At 39.6% G+C, this 16,025-nt stretch overlaps 1 protein-coding gene across 1 annotated transcript in view; it reads right to left on the reverse strand.

Annotated features, from left to right (window-relative positions):
• ENPP2 (ectonucleotide pyrophosphatase/phosphodiesterase 2) overlaps positions 1-16,025 on the reverse strand; it is a gene marked incomplete at its 5' end in the record, with an annotated part of 98,368 nt that overhangs the window by 17,851 nt on the left and 64,492 nt on the right. The window contains 7 exon segments of the mRNA XM_081111666.1: positions 4,193-4,244; positions 6,231-6,403; positions 7,256-7,343; positions 7,506-7,593; positions 10,039-10,166; positions 10,864-10,895; positions 14,644-14,769. Coding sequence (XP_080967792.1) covers positions 4,193-4,244; positions 6,231-6,403; positions 7,256-7,343; positions 7,506-7,593; positions 10,039-10,166; positions 10,864-10,895; positions 14,644-14,769 — 687 coding nt within the window.

Consider the following 16,025-nt stretch of genomic DNA (forward strand, 5'->3'; position numbering starts at 1 on the left):
TGTCTATTCCATCTGATTCACCTTGAATCCTACTATAATTCATAAACAATTATACTATATAATGATTTCGCCCAAGTCTTCCCCAAAACACACACAAGGATACACACACAGAGAAACACTTTAGCACAAGTAACAGAGATTCCTTCTCTAGTCATATTCAGACTGTGCTTTAAGGTTAACAAGAATGACCAATGTGTAAGTCATTTATCCAAATGAATTGCTAGTCTGTGTGACAGAGAGCCAAACATATATAGGTATAATGATTTTTAATTCCTTTTTTCACAAAGATAAGAGTATATGTCAAACTGACTGAGAAATATAAAACATTTTTATAGCAATGTAAATAGAGAAAGATTAAGGTAAAAATAAATAGTGCAATTCTTCTTACAGTGAAAATTTACCTGGCTCAAGTGCCAGATTGCTTGCTGAGAGTTTTTAAATTTCCATTTTGTCCATTCATTCATCCATTGACTCAATCTCTCAAAAAAGTGAGTTCTCATTGCACAGTAAGTTTGCCAAGACATTAACTACATGTGATTCAGAAACAACAGTCATCTAATTAAGATCCAGAATTCACCACATGTCTAGAAATATTAAGGCTTTAGCAAGCAGTTTAGATCACTGTTTTTGAAGATTATGTATTCTTCCTCTTCATTTTTAGTAAAGGACTTCATTCTATGATAGTTTAAAGATTTATAGCAAAATATTTATTGCAAAATATTGCCTAAGGTTAATCTACTATACCTTTCTTTTGTTACCTCAAATAGAACTCCTGGGTTGTTTCACTACTGTTACGTACAGCTTTTACACATGGGTATTGTATACTAGATGTATGTGTGTGTGTTTTTTGGCAGATGACACTAAAATAGCCACATATCAATGTTACAAATGGAATGTGCATAGCACATCATTCATTCTGGAAAAAAATCAGCTCCCTATATGTGTGTTTTAAAAAACTAGGATTAAAAGTAATAAAACTTGATATTTGGATAGAACTTTAGGTCTGAAAAATGCCTAAAGATTTCAATATATATTCACAGATATCCAGAAAGGGGAAGCAATTACTCCTACCATGCATATGTACTGTCATACACACTGACTTGAATTCAAGAGGTTCTACTCTAGTGGAGCAGACATTGAATACTTTAGGTGGGAGACTAGATTTAGGACCCAGGAAACACCATGAAGATCAGAAAGAACTCTGATCACGAAAAATGTCACTTTGCAGCTGAAGAAATGATGGAGGTAGGATCCTTAGGGAGGCAAAGACCAAGAGACGGAGAGACAGAAGGAGACAAGAAAGGGACTACTGAGGCTTATACACATTCTAGACACTAAACAAGGACATGCTTTGCACATAGTAAGACAAGGAAATATATTTTTATTGCATGTAAGTTTTAAAGTCTCTCTTGTATCATTAAAGGCTATCCCAATAGGCCCTGAACAGACAAAGGAGATGTGCCACTAGGATCCTCCGCTAATATTTTCGGTCACCAATGTGAAGTCATATCTAACTAAGATGACACAACGGATGGGAACCAGATGTTTCAGAGAAATCAGTTTCCAACCCAGGGTGAGAACTCTGCAAATCCCCTTGTGGGTCCATTTGCATGAAAGTATATACATTTTAAGCTTCAGTGATGTAAAATCATCTTAAAATAAGACACTTAGGCTCACCTCTGATGGATGGGTGAGGTCTAACTAGAGGTCCTCCAGCTCTGAAAGGTAGTGACTCACCTTGAGACACACCTCTGGTTTTCACACTCAGAAGTCTGAGGTTACTGAGCATGAGTTGTTGGGCTGGTCTTGTCATATGAGCACACTGCCACCAACAAACTAAATGCAGACTTTTTCCCCCTCAGATGGAAATGTTTTAGTGCCAGGAAGAGCCAGAACTTGAATCAGCAAAAAAATGGGATTCAATTTAAAGTTATCATCATTCCCTGTTTCATTAGTGACTTTGGGAGAGAAGCATCTCAGTATTATTTCTCTGTCTTGGTGATGGTATATTGAAAGACTCAAATCATGAGCTTCCACAACCCTTGACCCTGGCAACATTCCAATACAGTGGAACCTCAGGTTTCGAGCTTAATTCATTCCCAAAGGCTGTTCGAGAAGTGATTTGTTTGAAAACTGAATCATTTTTTTCTCATTAGAAATAATGTAAATTTAATTAATCTGTTCCAGACCCCAAATAATTCCATTTTAACCTTTCTTATATACAGTACATGTCTAACGTACTGTTTAATCTATAATAAACAATTCCTTTCTTACACTGATCGAGCCACTTCCTACTGGCCTTAAAGGAATCACTTTCAGCACTTGTTCCAGGGGTGTCTTTCAGATCAGCATGCAGCATCCTTACTTGTTCATGTGTCACTGCCTCTGAAATGGCTGTCACTGGCTAACAGCTTTTTGTTTATTCAAGTAAACAACAGTTTTTCTACCTCCAATTGCCTGTGGTCATTGTTTCTTTCACACCCTTGGCAACATTAGCACTCTTTATGGCCTCTTTATGTTTTAAAATGGTGCTCATCATTGACTTTACCAGCAACAAAAGCATTCTCTCCTTTGTTTGTCGCCTAAGAGACAATTTCTGTTGTGCTGAGGTATCAGCATGAAAGGACTGTCAGGTCGAAAACTGAAGTTTGGCTCAATAACCCAGACATTTTTTTCTGTGAATATCTTGATAAAGAGCCGAATTGTTCGAGATGGGAGATGTTTGAGAAGCAAGGTTTGACTGTACTTCTAATTATAATGACGTTGAAGTCCACTAGAGGTTAGATGTCAAACATTTCAAATCACTTCTCGAGTGTGTGAAGGATCTGTGTACCTTCCACCAAACAAGCCCTATCTTCAAAGCTGTTTTCTTCCAATTATATGTCAGAGTCTGTGTTCTATGATCAAAGAAGAAGGGGGATGGGGCAGGGGGGTGAGGGATGATGCAGAAAGGGAAGAAGAAACAAGATGAAGATCTTTATAAAGAGGGAAAATAAGTAAATAAAACCTTCTACTGGTTTCCTTAACCTTGACTTCATCAGATTGGAAACAGCACATGTGATAAACAGAACCACATGTCAGCTAGTAACTCAAGTACTGCTCTCAGGAGACAGCGACTCCACATCTTTACTGCATGACTGGGGGCTGCTGTGCTTGAGTTCTACTTACTTTTTAATAGACTTTTAGTCATTCCCTCGCTGTTACAAGATACTATCCCATCTACTGCAATAAACTGACTGCATGGAGGCATTTTCCTCCCCTTCTGATTTCTTCTAATTTTCTGGAATTTCAAAACCAGATAAAAGAGCTTGTGGAGTAGATGCGTTATTGTCCTTAATTATTACTTCCGCCCATTGCCATGTGACTTCAGGACCGTTTCTTCATCAACAGAATATACTTATTCACTCCACTGTTTTCATGTGCCTTGCTTTTGCCAGTGAACTGTGAAGTTAACAAATGCCTCATAACAGCAGAAGCCTGAGACCTGTTCCATGGTTCTGTTGTTCCTCCTTCCTTTAGCTATGAAAAGGGCATGACTCAGCTAGGGGCTACTCCTTCTGCCTGGATTCCAGAATAATGAGGCAGACCCACACTTAGCCTATAGTCAACATGCTGAAATGTGGGCACAAAAATGCAGCTTTCTTGGTATAAATCACTGAAGTTTTTTTTTATCACAAGCTTGCAAAAGTTGACTAACACATGTTTATTAACATTACCCATAAAATAAGAGAATAAGTTAGGGTGATCCTTGTGTGAAAAGGGAGTTCTGATTTGGATCCTTCTGTCTATCTCTCCCCACCACAACAGACACACTTGACTCTCCATGTAAGTGAGCTACAATATAGGTACCAGCGGCTACTATTTGTAATTGTGACTTTCAGTCCCTTCATAGAAGTTCTCATCAGCACCTTATCTTATGACCCATCAGCTACACAACTGTATGTTTGTTTTTTAAAGGGCTTAAAAGTTATTGAAGAAAAAATATATAATGTGATTTTTCTATTACACAGCTGGCATCTGTGTACATAGAATAAACCAATACCCTTTGCCAGATGGATATTGAAGTCATTTTGCAATCCAAATTTAAATTTAAAAAAAGATTGTGCTTACACTATGAAGTAAAGAAGTCTCTTAAATTTTTGAAAACTAGAAAACAAAACATATCTGATTGCTTTTTCCATCAACCCCTTACCTTCTGTGGACCCTTTTATATGAAGGCGTTTGTTGAGCTCATCCAATTTGTTCTTCATGTGTGAAATCCAGAAAAAGGAAAGAGAAAAGAAAGCAAATCAGAAATGTTCTTTCTTTTCTGCACCTTTGTCTCTACTTAGTAGCCTGCTAAATTCAAATCAAGATTCTAAATGCCATCAATATGATACACTCCGTAGAGGAATTACAATTTTATCGCAAATTGACATCTACTTCCTAGAAGTTCTATGGTCATGGGCATCTTCTGTAATCTCTCCATGACTTTGGTTTTCCTTTTCTTAAACTGAATAATCATGGTACCAACCTTCCATGCTGGTAATGATGATTATTTGGGCACAGGTAGGTAAATTATTTCAAATAGTGCCTCAATATTTCATATTAATCCCTAGGTACGTTAAAGTGATTCCTCAACTAATTTATGGAATCGCTTTTTCCAAAGCTGAAAAGATAATGCCTCAGCAATTCTGAAGCCAAACCAGCTTGGGCTGTTGTTGTGTTTTAAGAAAAGGAAGGTAGTCTTTTGGGGAAACCCACAGACAAAATAAAGACAATTCATTATTCCTCTAAAATGGCTTAAGATAACATATCCAAAATATTTATTGTTCTCTACACGAAAGTTAATTCGGAAAACAAGATTCAACGAATAGATTCCTCTAAGGTTATATTTGGATTCCACTTCCAAAACCACTTCCTGTTGACTTTGGCAATGCAACTTCTCCAGCTGAGGTCTGCGAGTAATTACCCTCATTGGTTCTTGTCAGGAGCAAAAATTAAGGACAACAAAAAAGGAGGTGGGGGATAAAGGACAAATTGAATTCCTCCAGTGGTGAGATCCCAAACTGTGGCTCCTAAGCCTGTAGGAATTCTGGGAGGTAACAAATGGTAGGGGATGGGATGGGGCACTAGAAGAACTAGTTTACATTTCTTTGAGGTCTAATAGAAAGATCACAGATTTACCCATAATAAAATCACACATGCAAAAATAACCCGTTTCTTTGCTTTGTGTTAGAATCACATCAACACAGTGTGGCAACACCATAATTTCTTACTGTCAGAAGTACTGATTGGCAAACATAAAGGTCTTTGATCAATACAAAATTCAACAAATTATTGCTTAACACTAGTAGTTTGGTATTCAAAGCTGTCCAAACATGATGTGCTGGGTAGTCTCTATTTGCACCCCCCACCACCACCATCACCATCCAGGTTGTACCTTTCCCTTCTCTTCTCTGTGCCTTGAGAAACTGACCTCTCAGAATAGCATCAGAAGAGCAAGCTTGCTCTCTGGCATCTTGTTGGGCTTTACCAATAGGAGGCACAAGCAGGAGATTAAAGGAAAGACGACAGGGGTATGTATTCCCCAACTTTACTCCCTACAAGGTTATAGTAGGCTGCACCTATCTACCAAATTCCATAGTTCCTTCCTACAGATAGCTCTCTCTCCATGTTTTCGTAACTGTTCCGCCTTTAATTGTTCAGGCCTAGGACTGGTCCCCTGTTGGCCCCAGGGTTCTTCACTATCCCTTAATGACATCCCTCTATACTGCTCAGCCTTTATTAATAGTCCTCTCATTAAAAATGATGGAAACAGACCCTTTAAACTCTTAAAAACCTCTTTTGCATGGGCCATGTATTTCCTACTGGGACATGACTAATAGACACATGATCCAGGTTGAAAAAAAGAAAAAAAGTCATTCATTGGGAATTCTGAACCCACAAAATAGCTTAATAAATTCTACTTTTTGCCCTTCACTTTCTGTACCTATAGTGGTACAGAAATGTGGTCCAATATGGTAGCCATAAGTCACATATGGCTCTTTCAACATAAATAATTAAATTAAGCAAAATTAAAAATTTCATTCCAAGTGCTCAAAAGCCACATCTGGCCAGTGGCTACCATTATGGACAGCACAGATATAGACCATTTACATATTATAGAAAGTTCTAGTGGACAAAACTGGTCTATACCCAACAACCTCCTCCACAATAAACATAACTATTATTTCTACCTTTGGCTCTACCTTATCATCACAGGTGCAGCCCAGGTCAAAATCAGACTGAAGGTACATAATCCCTGGATAGCTGGGCCGGGTGACTTCCTCTGGAATGGTTGGCCTGAAGGTATTAGTACGCAGGAGATGATTCAAACTTCCATGGGTCCCATTGTTAGGAGCTGGCCTCAATCCCAGGAGATCTGATGAGAAGAAAGAAAAGAAGCCACAGACAGACATTCCCAAAAAGAAAAAGTGAAGGAACCCAAAGACTATCAGTGTCATGCTGTTCTGCATCTCTATGAAACTTTGTATCCCAAATGTTGAAATGAGTCTTATAATCAATAAATAATCTCTGGCCTGCCCTGTAATGCACTCCACAGAAGTACAGGGACAAGAGGAGGCTTTGGCCCTAGGCCTTGAAGTGCCACTGTGAAATGAACAGGCTGACTTCATTGCAAGTGAATGGGTGCCAAGCAGGCACACAGTGACTTGCCTAAGCTGAGAGGCAGAGAGGGAAGAGCTAGCAGCCAAGTTGGGAAAAGAACCCAGGAGACCCGACTTTCAGACTCCCCCTTTAACCACCAGACTGGCACTCCCTTACTAAATAGGAAAAGTTGTCCTCATTCAGCAACTAGAAGTTCAAGGAAGAAAAATAATTAGGAGTACATAAATAGCTGGCCAGGATGCAAGCTGGCAAAATTTTAACTGAACTGCAATACGATAGATGGAGGTGGGAGAAAGCTCTGTGCAGAACTCTTGCTTCACTAGGTCTCTGACCGGTGGTGTCAAACTCTAATGCTATGTTGGATCAGCCAAAGGCTGCCAACAGCAACATGATGAAAACCCCTCATTAGTCAATTGGTGGAGGAAGACAAAGAAGCCATAGTAGGGAATGGTATTCTGTCCTTCAAACCAATGGGCAATATTATTTTTTGCAGGGGGATGAGGTGGTCCCAAAAAGAAGTCACTTCATTTCTTTCTCTGAGTTTGAGGAAGTTCATATGTTAACTCAAGATTGTTTCATTGGTTTTGATTAATAGTAAGTGACTTACCACACATAACATTGTAAAGTTCAATATTTTCAAATGGAGGCACTTTGGTCTTGTACTTAAACGTTGGACCATAACCTACAAAAACAGTCTTCCAAAGATAAGAAAAGGAAGAACAATTAGACATTGCTAATATCCAGCAGTAACCCTTCTCCTACTTATGAATACCGTGTACCTTCACTCACACCTCCATTCCCCATCCCTCCTGAAAATCACCAAAACACGTTTTTAAAGACCAGTTCTTTGCTCATACCTGCATGCTGTTGACCTTGTTATCAAAGCCATGGTCTCCCTGGAAAACACATTTTCCAGATGGTTTCTTATAAACATCCAAAGGTTTCCTACATTGAAATAATTGCACAATCAGTCAGGATTTCACATGAAATCACTCTGATAAAAAGCCAAGTTCAGTGCTCAAAGAATCTCTAAGAAGAGATTTTCCAAGCATATTTATCTCTATTTTAATTGCACCATCCCTGTGGTGATAAAAGGCAATGCTATTCATTTCTCCCACGTGCCTTTGCTTTGACAATCAGCCCAGGACAAATGTGTACCTCTGAACCGAAGTCACGGTGCCCTCCTTGTACCTTGTGCTTTGTACATGTGGATGAAGCAAAGCACCTGTCACTGGCAATGTTCTGTCTGCCCATGTGCTTCAGCTCAGAGATCATAAGATTCTCCAGTCTGGGGCCATGTTTTCCAGCTCACTTTTCTATACTCCTCACTAGGCTCAATGCCAAACACATGGTAGGCACTTTTAAATATGGGATGTTTAATCAATGAAAGAAGATCTGCGTTCTATAAAAATGTTTGCATTCAACTTTACCTATGATATAATACAACTAAAAAGTATAACTGAGTGGTAATAGTGACATATCTAGCAAAAGCCCAGCCTCACCTATATAATTATCTCAATACATAAACAGAAAATGGAAACATCACTCTGTATACATCAAAACCTTTTGACTTTCTTTGTGACAAGAAGACTCCTTTTGCTTAAGTGTCATGTAGCACTTTTCCAAAGAACTTCCATTTTTTTAAAATATTTTTATTGACATTTTAGAGACAGAGGAAGGGAGAGGGAGAAGAGAGAGAGAGAAACAATGATGTGAGAGCAAAACATCAATGGGCTGTCTCCTGCATGCTCCTTACCAGGGATGGAGCCCGCAACCCAGACATTCACCCTGACCAGGAATCAAACCATCAATCAACCTTTCAGTACATGGGATGACTCCCACTGACCAGGGCTCATGTTTATTAATACAAATATTTCCTAAGTACATCACACTGAACTAAAATGCTTAGGGGAAAATAAAGAAATTAAGCGTTTGGGTGTCCACCCTTAGGAAAAATGCTTTCAGCTTGGGTTAATAAGATATGCACATATAATAACACAACAATGAAGAGTTAAAAGATTTGCTGCTAAAGGCAGACATTAAAATGTCTGGCTTTAGTCTGCGCTAATTTGCTTAACTGTCGTCATCTTTCATTTAACTTCCACTCAACAACCACATTTACTTCATATAAATCTACCAAGTGTGCCAAATTTGTTCTCTCTTCTAAGCCACCCATACATAAATGATCCTAAAGAGGACATACTCAGAGCCAAGCCATTTGGTCATATCTTTGTAACTTTTCCATGAAGACTCCCCATGTCTGCCCTAAATTATTTCGATAATTTCTGGTCTTCATACGTCTCTCTGCATAATCTTACATATTTAACTCTATGTACCCCCCTGACAGTAACAATGGGCTATTATGTCATGTGTCTCTCCATGTGTTCCATATTGATGTAAGTTCCTAGAGAATAAACATTTTCTCATTATCTTCTCTCCCTTGGAAACTCATTAAAGTGCTCTGCTAGAGTGCATGTGCATATAGAAACTGTTCAGTTATTACTACAGATTGATTCTCAGCACTTTTTTAAAAGGAGAAAGTCAGAATAAGAGTGAGAGGGGGAAGGGGCTGCTGTCTAGTTTGGGTGGAAAACTGATAAACTTTAAATGCTTAACTCTTTGGAAGTGGTTAGCTTCTGGAGGACATGTTTTACAAAATATTCAAGAGCAAGAAATGGTCTCTTCAATATTGGAGTCTTTGGTAGTTCAAAAAAAAGATAAACAATGGAAAACTTTATATATATATATATATATATATATATATATATATATATATATATATATATGACTTATTTTTCACAGAGAGGAAGGGAGAGGGATAGAGAGTCAGAAACATCGATGACAGAGAAACACTGATCAACTGCCTCCTGCACACCCCCCACAACCAAGGCACATGCCCTTGATCGGAATCGAACCTGGGACCCTTGAGTTCACAAGCCGACGCTTTATCCACTGAGCCAAACCAGCCAGGGCAATAACGAAAAACTTTTAAGCCGAAATAAAACAAGTCTACAGCAACAGAGATTTTAAGATTAACAACATGTTCTGAACTCCTCTTAGCCCATTGCTATGGGCTAAGTTTTGTCATCTGAGACCAAATCTGTTCCGTGTGGCAAAGCAGTGCCCCAGTCACACTTTTGACTTACTCAAGTAATAAGAATAAAGGCTAGAATGTAAACGCAAAAATTGAAAAGGAGAGAGACACTGAGATGCTGAGACCCAGGAAATATAAATGTATTATTATCTCAGCACTGATTGTTTATTTAGCATAGAAAACCCTTTGGAAAGGGTGATATTTCCTCTTAGGATGGCTGACGACCTTATAGGCACTCCAGTTGTCAAAGAGCTGGTTATGCAGATAAGAAATGGGGCCAGTCAAGCCCAAGTTACCTTGCAACATGCCATCTGCGCTCCACCAATAAATGGATGTCCTCAATTCTTCTGTTGTTGGCATAGTGCAAACGTTTGGGAAGGTGCTGCTTCATGTAAGGCTTAAAGTGCTGATCTGGTTTTTTACACTGAAATGTAAATGAAAATTGGAGTTTAGACGGAGTGTCTTCTAGAAAAAGGTGTGGATAGTCTCTCTCTAGAAAGCTGAAGGAAGTTTTAAGCCAAAGAAAAGATTAGTGAATAAATGGAATTTGTTACCCCCTTTCAAATAATATAAACTGGAAACGAATAGGTTCAAAGAGGATCAGGTAACTTTGGAGATGGAAGGCTACCGTCAGAGGGGAGTAAGGCATTTTTAAGATATACTCCTGACTCACTAAAAGCAATTCAAGCTCCAAGGCCTTTCCCAGAAGCTTCAATCAAGGTGTGGGGGGTGGAAAGAAAGGGAGGTGGACACATGTTGAGGCCCATGTGATTACATCCTCATGTGCTTTTAAGGACTCTATCCTGGATGGGGGAGTGATGGAACAGGGTGGTGGGCAGATCTGGTTCAGAGAGAGTAAGGATTTGTTTAATCTTGAATGAATACTGTTCAGTACTAATGAGGAAAGATCAAATATTGTCTGTTTGTATCATTGCCAAGACCATTAGGGAGCCTGCAGCTGTCCACAGGCCCGGAGTTTTGAAAGCTCTAAAGAGAACAAATATACAGGATACAGGGCAATGGGGAAAGTGCTCCTCCCGCCCCACAGGGGAGGTGAACACAGGAGATGAGCATGTGGAAGCTGCTCTAATAGCAGAGGCCTGGTCACGTGCAGTACTTACCGTGAGATTAGCGATAATGGCTTTAGGGTCATCTGTTCAAAGAGAGGAGAAAAATGTCAAAAAGAGATGATAAGAATCAATGAGAGGAATCATTTTTGCAGCAAGAGACTCAATCCTTTTTTACCCCACTTCCAGAAGGGCTGTCCCTTTAGTGTTTTGTTTAAAATATATTTACATTGCGTGTGGGTATTGAATATTTCAGTAAGTAAAAAGCAGTTAAATAAGTGGCACAATTCATACAGTGAACGTCCCTGCTGGGTGTGGGTCTCTTCTTCCACAAGGGAATTCCTCCTTCCAGAGCATCAAGATGTGGCTGAGTAATTGCTCCTTTAAGTTATTCCAAATGGTCCCTCCAGAGCCTAGATTTAGTTTATTTGCAATTTAACATCAGGAACTAAACTGGGCATTTGGGGCTTTTCATATAACTTCCTATTTATCTGCGGATCTTTGAAACAAGCTATCACCCCCTTTGAGATGAATGTCTAATCCACTGAGCTACGTTTTTTAGAGGGGACTGGGTTTCCTGGGTAATAAATATCAGGGGGCTAATTACACAGGTAGCGGCCCCTTCCAGCCACAGGCACACACATGGATGCACCTCCTTTGTTTTCACTACCAGCAAACAAAGGACATTTTAGTCAATACCCCAAACTAGCTAACAGCAAAACTATGTAAATGATGGCTGCGTATAAACTGTGGACAGGATTACATTATCTGAAGATCCCTTTGGCGGGGGGGCGGGGGGAGAGAAAGAGGAGATTGTAGGTTAGTGGGACTTTGTTTTGTTTTCAAAAAATCTGCCTTAGTATGTTATTATAGAATCAGTAGAAAGGAAAGCAGAGTTCAGAAGAGGTACCAACTGTCATGACACAGCCCTCCCGGGAATATAAACATCAGTGGCACAGGTCATGTCCGTGTCCTTTCCTGCTGTATCCCAGGGCCTGTGCACAGTAGGCACTCCATAAATGTTTAGTAATAGATATCCTATATAATAAAAGGGTAATATGCAAATTGACCCGAACAGCAGAACGACTGGGAATGACTGGTCACTATGACACACACTGACCGCCAAGGGGCAGTGCACTCCCACAGGGGGAGCTCTGCTCAGCCACAAGCCAGGCTGACAGCTGCCAGCACAGCAGTGGTGGCAGGAGTCTCTCCCGCTTCCTCAGCAGCGCTAAGGATGTCCAACTGCAGCTTAGGCCTGCTCCCCGCTTGCAAGTGGACTTCCCCCGAGGGCTCCCGGGCTGCCAGAGGGATGTGTGACTGCCAGCTTAGGCCCAATTCCCTAGGGAGTGGGCCTAAGCCAACAGGTGGACATCCCCCAAGGGGTCCCAGAAATGAGAGAGGGCACAGGCCAGGCTGAGGGACCCCTCTAAGTGCACAAATTTTCGTGCACCAGGCCTCTAGTAAATAAATATTTGTTGAAAATGCATAAATAAGCTTGCCTTGTGATATGAACATATACAATCAAAGACAGAATCACAGTTCAGAACCAAAGTTCTAAAGCTATTAAATCCAAAGCTAAAAAGTAGGATTCCATTCTACTTAAATTGGGGCTAAATTTTACTTGCATATTTTTATGGAAAGCAAATACATTTATATGCTGTGTAATGATGTTTCAGTCAACAATGGACCACATATATGACGGTGGTGTGACAGTAGTGTGCCATACAGCCCCAGGGTGTAGCAAGCTAGGTCTGTGTAAGTGCAGTCTATGATGGCTGCATAATGATGAAACCACCTAACAGTGGATTTCAGAGTAGGTATCCCTGTTGTTAAGCAGTGTGTAACTGTAATGAGGGTAGCAATAATGGTTAACCCAAATTGTGTCCAGACCATGTGCACTCTGTCTGTAAGACTCTGCAGACACTTTCTCTGATCATTCATGACAACTCTGGGAGGTAAGTGCTAGAACTTTCACTAAACCAATGGGCATTTAGAAGGTGGAGGGAGGGGCTTATATACTGGGACCCTACCACTGGCTGAGCAAGCCATGCTTTGAACCTCTTTACTCTGTGGCCTCTTGACCACAGTTCTCTGCAGGACCAGAATAAGTTCATGTTCTTTGATAATGAAGGAAAATAAAGAGCATGGAAAGTCACAAATGCCCGAGGCCACATTTGGGACACAAATCCATCATTTCCGACGTACTTGGTCCTCTCATGCTAACAGTTCTCACATTGTGTGAGTAGAAGAGGCCCCCAGCACAGGATAGTGGTTAAGAATCAGAGAATCTGGGTTTAAATGTTGGCTCTGCCACTTACTGTCATACTCTAAGCCCATTTCCTCACCTCTCTATGAGCCTTGATTTCTACTGTCTGTAAAAGGGGACAATAATACTTATCACACAGGGCCATTGGGAGGATTAAATAAGATGGTGCATTGATTTAGCTAAAATAGTGATGCCACTAAGACATCATCGTCATAGCTAACATTTATTTGGTTGGACTGCCTGCTAAACACAAATCTAAGTGAGATGTAATCTTTCATTTACTCTTCCCAACAATCCTTATTTTGTAGATGAGGAAACTGAGGCAGAGAGGGTTTAAGCAGCCCACCCAAGGTCCCAGTGAGCCCATGGCTGACCAGAGATTTGAGCCCAGACATCCTGTCACCATTGTCTGTGCTCTAACCACCACTCTAATGCCTCTCATAAAATGAAATCACATGTACAAAACAATTATTTGGTAGTTATCGTTTGTCCCCCCATAACAACCTCCCCATTACATTTATTGAGGTCTGAGATATCCTTCAAAATAGATAAAAGCATTTGTGCATAAGTGCTGCAAGGCCAATACTAACTCAACAGGTGCCCTAGTGACTTATACCCTGTCTCTGGAGAGGACCTGCCCACGTTAAGTGGGCAGAGAAGGGAGGATGTGGAGGGCAGAAAGGACATTAAAAAGAGAGGGCGGAAACACTGATGCTTTGTTGATTTCACAACGTTGCCTGCAGCTGACCTTGGAACAGTTCCTGTTTGTGCTGACTCAAGAACATAGTTTGAGAAAAACTTAATTTTCCAAAGCTTTATGCTTGGTGCCAATGGTTTCTTATGCCCAAGGCTAAAAACTTTAAAAGTATCCCCCCCCCCCCCAATGCAGCATGTCTCCAATAAAACTATGGCCTTCCCAAAAACGAGGCAGGCAGCATCTAAAACATCTTAGTTCATAAATTAAAGTTCTTGTCGGTGGTATCTCAGAACCTGAATGTGCAGAACATAAATGATAAGATTATTCCTGTTCATTTCTAATCTTTCAAAGCAGCAGCCACTTCCCAAGGGCATAATAGTTTTTCCTCCTGGATTCTGTCAACCATTTTTAGACTCCTCTTCAACCGGACTTGCAGGAATGCTCAGGGTCTCCATAACCTTGTCATGGGCTCCCTAGCTCCAGCTCAAGAGCAATCCTGAACCTCTTACTGAAAAGTTATTTTCTTGTAAACAGACGTTTATGGTTATACACATGCCTCAAATGAAATGTATTTCTACATAATAAAAACAAGAGCAAATATTTATATAATGCTCCCATGTGCCAGCAACCAATCTAAGTGATATGCATAGATTCATTTTCACAACATCCCCAGGTGGTAGCTGTCAATTATCATTCCCATTGTTCAGATGCAAAACTGAGGCTTAGAGTTTAAATGACTTATTCATTTCAATTCATTCTAAATTTTTGCAGAGCCAGGATTTTTACCAAGGTATTCAGAGTAGCTTCAGAGAACAAACCCTTATAATATTACTGCTCCAACAACTTAGTATTTTAAGGATCAACTTACATTTGGCATTATTGCTAAGTTTGGGTCGAATTCTTCCTAGAGTTCCAGGCACTAAAGTAATATCATCCACATTGGTCAGGTAATTGCTCAAGAACTCGGTTCTATCACATGTGACGTCTTCCATTCCTACAGGGACGGAAAAAAAAGATTTTCAGGCAATCTTAAAATTAAAATCTTAACACAGCCACATCTTAATAACATCCAGGCATCTCTTTAATTAGTTTTTAACAGCTACATGCAAGGATCTCTCTCTTTTGAGATTTTTCAATTGACTTTGCATTATTTTGATGCTTCTGTGTATAGTCTTTGCACCAGGCTTTGATTGAATAGTATCCTGCAGCGCTAGGTGGTTAAAAATGCATCATCTCGGGTGATAAGGACACATATGTAATACCTCAATCAATAAAGAAAAAATTTTTTAAAAATGCATCATCTCAATTATCATTTTATGTCATTCAGCAAGAACAGCAAGGAAAAGGAAGTAACCACAGTCTTTTTTTTAAAAAAAAAAAATCCATTTACACAATCCTTATGAAAAGCATCTTATTCTTTTCTTCCCACAGCTGGGGGTGGTGTAAATAACTGAAAGATATAATTCCAAGTCTCTTTTACAAAATGTCATTTTCCAACCCTCTCTCTCTCTAATATATCTCCTGACTTGAGTACATAATCACCAGTCCTGACTCTGTCTCCACTGGTGGCCTTGGATGGAACTGACAAAACAATACTGGCAACAACAGATGAGAAAGAAAAATGTCATCTCCAATGACCACCCAAACCGAAGAACAAAATAACACTGAAAAGCGAAGTGAGACAGAAAACAAGTGGTAAACAATGTTATCAGTCAAAACTGAAAGTCAGCGACCAGAAGACACAAAGGGTCTAGGTAGGAATGTTTTTAACCAACAAATATCCCTCCAGACCCAAGGTTTGTTTCTTGCCTCGACAAGGATAATTTTTTGATCAATGTTTAAAATATATAAATAAAAACAAACTCAAGTCTTAGAATCATAGACCATGGAAGCTGGTAGAGACCTTTATTTTCATTTCAGAATGTATGAGATGACATGGAACTGCAAAAGTTTAATACATTGCTTTGCACAATCCATTCGATGCATATTCTCTAAGAGGGGGAAATAAGTGATTCTATAAAGAATGCCCTAAGGTTTTTGTAATAAACAATTATAACCCAAAGTGCCCTGGATCTAATAAAATTCAAATTATCACTTTTTGGGATCCCAGATCCAGACCTTTCTGTTTTATAAACAAATTGAAATGAAGAGAGAAAAAAACAACATATCCCAATATAGTACAAGGGTTCTATATCTTGCTTTTTAACAGGAAGAAAAATAAAAACAATAAACAGCTAATATGTTCTAGTA

Source organism: Myotis nattereri (assembly GCF_964212035.1).
Source record: "Myotis nattereri genome assembly, chromosome: 17".
Taxonomy (NCBI): domain Eukaryota; kingdom Metazoa; phylum Chordata; class Mammalia; order Chiroptera; family Vespertilionidae; genus Myotis; species Myotis nattereri.